The 9,655-nt window shown below is 43.0% G+C and overlaps 1 protein-coding gene across 1 annotated transcript; it reads left to right on the top strand.

Moving 5' to 3' along the window:
* Positions 1 to 5,435: 5,435 nt before the first annotated feature.
* On the top strand, positions 5,436 to 9,277 carry lto1 (LTO1 maturation factor of ABCE1). Its single transcript, XM_056412123.1, has 5 exons — positions 5,436 to 5,541; positions 7,031 to 7,136; positions 7,251 to 7,321; positions 8,266 to 8,383; positions 8,830 to 9,277. Exons 1-5 carry the CDS (start codon positions 5,483 to 5,485, stop codon positions 8,899 to 8,901), a joined length of 426 nt encoding a protein of 141 aa, XP_056268098.1. The 5' UTR covers positions 5,436 to 5,482; the 3' UTR covers positions 8,902 to 9,277.
* The last annotated feature ends 378 nt before the right edge of the window (positions 9,278 to 9,655 follow it).

Genomic DNA, 9,655 nt, shown 5'->3' with positions numbered 1-9,655 from the left:
ACACAAAATATACATTTCAACACAATACAATACAGAACAAACAAAACAAAACAGTGCAGTACAGAACAAACAGTGCAAAACAGTGCAACGGTCTAAGAAGTTTAAGAAAGTGACTTAAAGTATATACAAGAGGAATGGCTATATACAGTAGTGCCAGAAGAAGTGGAGAGTGCGAGAAGTGCAGGGATAAATATATATGCTACAGTGGGTTATTGTTTGGTAGTGAGACGGCGAGGGGGAAGAAACTGTTTTTGTGTCTCGAGGTTTTGGCGTACAGTGATCTGTAGCGTCTACCAGAGGGGAGGAGTTTAAATAGTTTGTGTCCGGGGTGGGAGGGATCTGCAGTGAATTTCCTGCCCGTTTCCTGACTCTGGAGGTGTACAGGTCTTGGATGGTGGGCAGGTTGGCACCGATGATCTTCTCTGCAGACCTGACTGTCCGTTGGAGTCTGTTCTGATCCAGTTTGGTGGCCGATCCAAACCAGACAGTGATTGAAGTGCACAGAACAGACTCTATAATTGCGGTGTAGAACATGATCAGCAGCTCCTGAGGCAGGTTGTACTTCCTAAGCTGGCGCAGGAAGTACATCCTCTGCTGGGCCTTCTTGATGATTTTGTTGACATTAGGTTCCCACTTCAGGTTCCGGGAGATTGTGGATCCCAGAAACCTGAAGGATTCCACAGCCAACACAGTGTTATTGAGTATGGTGGGGGGGGGGCAGTGCTGGGGGGCTCCTCCTGAAGTCCACTGTCATCTCCACAGTCTTAAGCGTGTTCAGCTCTAGGTTGTTGCGACCGCACCACAGGACCAGCTGTTCAACTTCCCGCCTATATGCAGACTCGTCATCATCACGGACGAGGCCGATGACTGATGTGTCGTCTGCAAAATTTAGGAGTTGAACAGATGGGTCTCCTGAGGTGCAGTCGTTGGTGTAGAGGGAGAAGAGCAGTGGGGAGAGCACGCATCCCTGAGGTGCACCAGTGCTGACTGACCGGGTGCTGGATATTGTTTCTCCCAGCCTCACCTGCTGCCTCCTGTCCATCAGGAAGTTTGTGATCCACTGACAGGTGGAGGCAGGCACAGTGAGCTGGGTGAGTTTGGTGAGGAGAACTTCTGGGATGATGGTGTTGAACGCTGAGCTGAAGTCCACGAACAGCATCCTTGCATAGGTCAAAACACGAGAGAGCGCACCACCGAGGCAGCCATCCGCGGCGCCATCTTAGATCTAAGTGGTACATGTTATGTTTTCGTTCTTTATTTTTAACAGATTTGCAAAAATTTGCAAAATAAAGTTTCACTTTGTCATTATGGGTTGTGTGTAGAATGTTGAGAAAAATAATGAATTTAATCCATTTTGGAATAAGGCTGTAACATAACAAAATGTGGAAAAAGTGAAGCGCTGTGAATACTTTCCGGATGCACTGTATATGACAGCATAATTTGGCTTATGCTTACAGCTCAGTTTAGGCTAGTAGGCTAACACACTAACACTGTAGCATACATTTTTGAGTGACCTGACATAATTGAACAGTGAAGATTCTTTGTTGGTGGTTCACCATGCAGAGTCTACTGGGGCTCAGGAACATCATCAAGTCCACCGAGGCTCCTTAGAGGGCTTTGAGATGGCTATGGTTCAGGAGTGGCTCCCAGGACACAAGTTGGGGTCTGATCTAACAATAACATGTATGATGTTGAAAGACCAAAGGTGACATTACTAAAGATATGTCCCAACACATCCCCATCCTGGTGCCGAATGTGGCTCAGTGATAGAGCAGAGTCGTCCTTCAGTCAGAGGTTTAACGGTTCACTCCTGCAGGCTGCAGTTAGTTAGTGTAAGTTTGAGTCCTGATGGACAGGTGGGAACTGAAGGGGAGCAGCATGTGCTATCGGAGGAGTGAATGTTGAGATTGATTGGGTCCAAAAAAGTCATGCGTATAAATGCATGATATTTTAAATTTATTTTGGATGAAAACAAGCGACACAATACAATTTTACTTCCATATTTAATTCCGCAACTAGACCTTCAGATTTATAATCGGTAGTGACTTTAATTCCCAATATAAAAACTATAGATTGAAACAAATTTATTTGCCCAAACTGGGGCAGCTGGGTCATCAAGGTTGGAATCAGTTCGAATCCGGCCAGCACGTACATTTTGCTGAAAGTGCAAGCTCTTTGAAAACAACATGTTGTGAGGTTTAGAGACAAACAGAACGGCCATTGAAAGACATTTTGATGATGTGTGCTAAACATTCACAGAAACTGGTCCCAAATCATTCAGGTTGCTGAGTCCCTGTAAACACCGTATTGCAACGTATTTGGTCTATTCAGTCTGGATAGTGTGTGACGGTTCTGAGAGAACCTGAAGGTGCTCACTGGAGCGAGAACAATCGTTTTGCTCTTTGGTTGACAGATAAGGTTCTCCCTGGTCCTTTTTAAATCCTCACAAGTGAGCCTTTCCCTTTCTTTGCACTAAACAACTCAGTGCAGTGCAGCTGTCATTTGCACAGCTGTGTTGCTTTGGAGTCCTGCCAGAGATTTTAATTCTACATGTGCTCAGAAGCAACCAAACACATCACACACACACAAAAACACACAGTTTAGTTTATATTATCTTTGTAGAGGATATAATCAACAATCTAACTGTAAGATACTGCATCTGTGGCTTTTAGGGCCATTCAGGCCTTTTCCCAGTTGGCAACCCAGCCTTTGCTGCCATACAGTATACAGTACATGTTTTTCCTAGAGCCCGCTAAGAGGTAACTGTGCCATAGAACGATGGTGCTAAAAGTGATTCCTGACCCTAGGTTTTCACTGCTTCTCTGTCTGCTGTATGAGTTTTCGCCCACTAAAGAACCAGTGACACATTGCCTCTGTGTGTGGAACTGGATTATTTGTTTGTAATGATGCGGATTATCCCATATCAAAACCCTCCAGCTGTGTTTTCACAGCTGCTAGAGAGGAAAAAAACAATATATGGGGGCTCAGTGACTCCTCTTTCCTGGTAGCATCCAAATAACACAACTGGACTTGGAACTATTGAAGACCATTTGTTTTCAGAGCATACACCCTATCAACACAACGGCACGGAACGTCGAAAGCTGCTCATGTTTGCCTTCAGCTTTCTGTCAGAGGTCCTGAGATGGCAGAAGTCCTCGGACGGGTTAGTTAGGCAGGAGAAACGTCCTTAATTTGCTGACTCCTTTCCTTGTCTGACAACGCTCTCTGCTGTGGGAAGAGCCCTTTAGAAGTAGCTCCGGTATTGAGCAATGCCAGGTCAGGTTAGCCGTGTTGATTCAGATAGAGCTTGTTTCAGTCTTTGCTGTGATTCCTTTGTCGAGTTTAACAATTTAAATAAATTCTCCATCTACAGTAAAATAATCAGTAACTACTTGGATGGTTGATTAGGTGGAAAAAAAGGATTTGCTGTTCTTCTTCTCTGAAGATGGCACATTAAGCTTTTGGGAATTCTGCATTTGTTTACCAGACCTACACATTCTACCAAATGATTGAATTGACCAAATGATTATTGCGAAAATATTCAGCAGTTTAATCGATACTGAAAAATAATCGTACCTGCAGCCCTACTAATGTCTACAAATAGGATACAAATACAAATGCATACTAATTTAAAACATTTAAATATGCAGTGATTTCTGTCTGTCTACTGTCCACTGCATTCAAAACCACAAAAGAAAAAGCCAACATTACTTTTATTTATTCAATAATACCCATTTATTTATAATATATTGTATAGACGATGCATTAAGTACATTTCTATTAATTGGCACATTTAAATAGGTGTTTATATTTGTTTATCAGAAAGTGTAAGATGATGGTTAACATCAGTCAAAGTGGAAGTATAACATGCTAATTACATGACTGGGAAATTTAAAATCTTTCTCCTCATCAACAAAGCCTTAATTGGTGAGGCATCATCATTTTCTAAGGAGCTTATATTATTATTAGGGCTGTGAAACTCTAAACAAATTTAATCAGGTTAATCACAGGTTTCTGTGGATTAATCATGATTAATCACATATATACATTTATACACAGGGGGGCACATAACTTGCTCACCAGTGCACGCGCCAGCATCGGAGCTCTGTGACTTTTTTTCGTTCCGATGTGCGCGCACACGCCGGCATCCGAGCTCTGCGGCGCGCGACACGGAGATCGGAGCCGTGTTAACGCGACACGGAGAGACAGAATGACATGCTGCTGGTTAGAGACGACCAACAACAGACGTATTGGAAGCTCATTCTGCGCATGCGTTAAATGCGTTAAAAAATATTAACTAATTAATCCTGTAATTTAATTAACTGAGTTAACGCGTTATTTTTCACTGCACTAATTATTATATTACCCCACTAGAGAGGTTATAGTACAATATTACCCCACTTGAGAGCTCAGGGTTATTACAAAAACTAGTCACATTACTCCAGTATTATCTCCTCTGCACTGGCTCCCTGTAAAATCCAGAATCTAGGGGTCTACACAGTGGAGATGGTGGCGTGCTAGTGACATTGCGATGGGTGGAAAAGACAAAACAATAAAAGGTATTAATATGCTCCGATGCAGCAAGCCTAAGATCTTTTCATTCATGCAGTTGTCAAGACATACTTTATGAGGTCCCCTCAGTGGGCCACACGCGTAACCAACCAGGGAGGTCAGGTTAAATTCATGTGGGTTTCAGCACATATAGGGGTGAGTGGGAATGAGAGGGCGGACAAGTTGGTAAAGAGGGCTTTAAAGAAAGGAGACACAGAAATGAGGATTAGCATCAGTAAGGCGGAGGCCAAGAGCATTAACTGGGAGAACTTCAACCAAATGTGGCAAAATAGGTGGGACAGAGAGAAGAAAGGGAGACATTTGTATGTTGTTCAAAGAAGTGTTAAGGCAACCAGGGTGGGAAGTTGGAACAGGAGAGAGGAAACAGTGCTGACAAGGCTACGGTTGGGCCATACTGCACTCAATATGACACTGAAAATGAAAGTGAAACACCAGACAGGGCTGTGTGAAGGATGTGGAGAAGAGGAGTCAGTGGAGCATGTGGTGGTGAATTGTAAGGCGCATGAGACTCAGAGAGAGTTGATGAGGAAGAATCTAAATGAATTGGGGATGCGTGAGTGTAAACTGAAGGGAATACTGAGCATGGGTGGGAGAGCACAGATTAGAGTACTGTTAGTGTTCTTAAAGAACACAGGGTTTAGGGTATAATTGAAATGTAGGGATGAGGGTTAATTATTTATTTCTTTTATTTCTTTCTAATATCAGTAATGCACCATATATATGGATGCCAACCGCCGTTAAACACCAAGAAGAAAAAGAAGAAGGAGAAGACACACCCACACACCTAGGGGGCAGCACCGCTCTGAAGGAAGAAGCAGACCCGATGGAAACAGCCCAATAAACTGACTACTGCATATCGTGTCGCTTTGTGGGACGGGTTTAAAGGACTTGGTTGTGAATTGGAGTGGATATGGCTGGCCGTTCTGGAAATGAAGATCTATTTGACAATATTCTTTTGGCGGATGAAAGGTGAGTTTGCTGATTCCTTGTTACCGGGGGACACGTGCTGCAGACGTGAGTAACCGAGCTGTTCGGAGGACAGTGTGGAGGATCTAAACGGGTTTAAAGCCCACCTGGGACGGCCCTTAGAGCCTGAGGAGCAGGTGTTACACTTTAACAGGCGACCGTGTTAACTGGCGATTTTCAGCCGAACGCATCTGTTGTTGTCGTAGTTACGTCAGCTGTTGAGAACAGGAAGAGAACATGTAGCTGTCTTCGTGAGCGCCGTTGTGTATTGTTTAATTCTTCAATACAGTGTCAAACCTTCTCGCATAGTCTCTGACCTAAACTTTTAGAATCATTTTAAGAAGAGACGCTTGTTGTTTGTGTTGGAACAGTAAGTTAGCAAATGTCCTTTCCTTTGAAGTTAAGTTGGTACTAGCGACCCTGTAAAGTGGCTGTCAATCACGGTGTGGCATTGTGGCTGCTGGTCGAGAGGGCGTGCCTGTGATTGGCGGACCAGAGGGGAGGCGGGGTTAACCTGTCGGTAAAACGGGAGTTAGGGGTGGTTGACGGGAACCGTTGTTGTTGACGGTCGATCTACTGAGAGGTGCACACTGTGTTGGTGGATGCCCATAAAGTAAGGATTAATAATGTCGTCCCGTCTCCGTGTCATCAGACGTAATGTCTGAGACGTCACAATATATATATATATATATATATATATATATATATATATACTGGCACGTGCACAGACATTTTGGGGGGCAGGTGCTCAAACCTAAAAAAAGGGCACCCATTGCAAAAAAAAAAATTCTGACAGAGTTGAAACATAAGCAGCAATACACAATGATGCTGTCCTCGACCTGTGTTTCCTCTGGGCAGGATTAGACAGCTAGCTTACATTTTCTTTATCAATAAAGATGAATTATTATATGGCAACAACAGTACACATTTTCTGTTTGGATAATTGGGTCGTCATGCCAGCCACGTATTGCCCTCCTCGCTGGTCTGATAAGGATCCGTATTGCCCTCTGACCTCATTTTCAAAATGAGCGGTATTGATCGTCATCAACAGCCAAGAGGAAATTCAGAAGCAGCGAACATGTGTTATTGAAAGTGAAGAAGACAAGAAACTATAGTTTGGATCACTTGTGTTGTTACTTTACTGTATATTAAAACGATTTTAGCTGAACCGTGTTGTCCGTTTTCTACAAGATTGATCATTGTAAGACTGGAACAGACAATGTCGGGGCGAAATTCTCACAAGAACTCGAATAAATGCCCCGTCGGATATTAAAACGCATTTGGGGGGAGTTGATGACAGAGAGTAACTTTTGTTCATAAATACTGATGAATGAAAAAAAATTGTCTACAGCAAAAAGGGCACTTTTCTCATCCAGGGCAAAAGGGCAGGTGCTTGAGCACCACTAGGGGTCTATCTGTGCATGTGCCTGTGTGTATGTATATATATATATGTATTTATTTTTGTATTTGTGTGTGCGTGTTTGTTTGTCAGGTTCCGAGGGGAGGGCTACCAGGAGGGATTTGAAAGAGGGTCCCGGCGAGGACTGCAGGAGGGCTGCAGACATGGAGCCTCTCATGGGGCCAAGCTGTCCTCTGAGGTAAGTTAGCACAGTGGATGTGACCATTATCATAGATAAGGTTAGCCTGTTAGCTTTGAATCCATTCAGCCCCTCAGGAAGGTGTACCATCTCTTGCTCTCTAACCTCCAACAGATTTCCTTCTGTTATGGGTTCGCCGTCACATGGAGGTGTCTCCTCCAACATAACACGGATGTCAAATCAAGGTATGGTCCCCTCAAACACCATCATTGAGTGAATGCAGTTCTCCAGTGAAGGATGTTGTGCTGTTTGTACTTCTGACTATCAGTGTTTTAAAGTCTCACACATCGGTATTTAAGGTTTCAGTGGTGAAATTGTTAGCAAATAGTCCCTCTAGGAGAAGATAAGCTCTGTGTTATCATATGAACAACAATTATGTCAGTGACAATCTGATATACTGCTGTTCAAAGATTTGGGGTCATCCCCCCAAAAATCTTGGTTTATTCTCCTTGTTCTGCTCTCAGCCACTACAGGTAGTGCTTAGCATCAAAAATATTTAAAATGAATAAGTTTCTGTATCAAGTGCAAAACAATGCCTGTAAAGAGATGGAATATGGAAAGGTGTGTATATTTACAGACATTCTTAAAACATCACAATATAAATAGATTAGTTTACGGTTAGCAGTAATGTAATTGGATCATTGAATATAAGATGGACAAAATATGGACAAACAAATCAGTGTAAAACTATTCAAACCACTGAGTCCAAAATATTTAGACCCAAAATGCACCGTTAGGTTTCTAGGATGATCGTTAGTCATTTAGGCCAGTTCAAAAATAAAGGGTTTCTACCACTGTAACACTCATGGGCCTTTGCTGAAACAAGTTGTATTCAAGTACTATTTCTTCTGGGACTAAAACTATTCCAAATGTAAATAATAAATGTATTGTCTTAATTATACTGTTTTTGTTTTTAAAATGTAATCATTGAAGGAAAGAAAAAACATCAACATACCAGGTGACCCCAAACTTTCTACTGATAATGCAGCTTAGGTTCCCTCCAACAATGCTCATTAAATATGTATACAAAATAAAAATGGCCAATCTAACGTAGAAATAAGAATGGTGTTAGTAAAAATATAACCTATATATCAAATAGTGTGTGTGTGTGTGTGTGTTTGTGTGTCAGGAAGCGTTTGAAAGCCCTGGAGGCTCTGCTGGCTTTGATCCAGAACTCGCCTCACGATGATCCGCAGTCTGCACATCTACAGGATCACATGGAGAGACTTCGTGCCAAGTTCAGACAGGTACTCTTACTTGACTGTGGTAATGGTGACGATCATGGATGGACCTGTGCTTTTCTAGTTTTCCGACCACTCAAAAGTGCTTTAACACAACATGACTTCATACACTGATGGGAGGCGCTAAAGTTCCACCTGCACATCAGCAGTAACTAGCATTCACACACCATAGAACAGCTACGGGAGACATTTTGGTGTTAAGTGTCTTGCCACAAGGAAACATCTATATGGGCTAGCGGAGCCATGGATCAAACCACCGATCCTCTGATTGAAAGACTACCCTGTTCACCACTGAGCCACTGATGTACTGGGACCACAGTGTGGTCCCAGTATATCAGTGTCAAACCCACAATGAGACCAACTCTGCTAACATGCACTTTGACTACACTACTGTGTGCCAACGTGACCCTGTGCATGTTCCAAACCTCTCACATCTGTCTGCTGGCATCCAGGTCTGCTCGATGCTCAGTGTCCCGGCCGACTTCAACGATTACATGAGAGCCTCTGAAGGGACTTCTTTCTGAATACCTGGTGATCAGGAGTACCTCTGCATCTGCACAGAGAGAAGGAAGTGGAGCTGCTATCGGCCAGCAGCCCTGTGAGTCGGTGTCCCAGGCGCCTGTGGTTGGTCTGCAGTGGAGTGTGGAGTGTGACTGTGGGTTTGACTGTCCTTCCCCTTCTGGTGGGAAGGTCCACGGAGCTCACTAAAGTGGACCATCTGAGTAGCTCTTACTGTTGAACTTGCAGAGTCTGGAACTCGACCCCAGTCGGACTTCAGACCTGGAGAAAGAGATTTTTGTTTAAATGTATCTTAAAGTATCTTGCAGTGATGTTTAATGAGCTGAAGTTAAAGCCGAAACTAAGACAACAGCAGGAAAATAAAATCTTGGAACAAATGTTGCTCCCTGGTGTCTGAAGGGTCTGTTTGACTAAACTACTGAAACAGTTGCAATGGTGACCTGGCCAAGAGGCAGGAGCACAGTCCAGTGACACTACAACATAGATACAATAGAGTATGACAAATACATGAGCAAATGGCTAAATACAACATGGGTAAATGAATAAACACTATGTATCAAAAAATATATATATATATATATATATATATAAATGAAAGAGAGAGAAGTAAGGGCTGGTCAGCAAGTACGTCATTCAACTATTCATTTTATTTTGTATAGCCCATTATCACAAATTACAAATTTGCCTCAGAGGGCTTTACAATCTTTCCACTTACGACATCCCTGTCCCAGGATCTCACATCGGATCAGGAAAAACTCC

The sequence above is a fragment of the Pseudoliparis swirei genome, chromosome 4, assembly GCF_029220125.1.
Source record: "Pseudoliparis swirei isolate HS2019 ecotype Mariana Trench chromosome 4, NWPU_hadal_v1, whole genome shotgun sequence".
Taxonomy (NCBI): Eukaryota; Metazoa; Chordata; class Actinopteri; order Perciformes; family Liparidae; genus Pseudoliparis; species Pseudoliparis swirei.
Note: the sequence above shows the minus strand (reverse complement) of the source record. Positions and strands in the feature narration are given on the sequence as shown.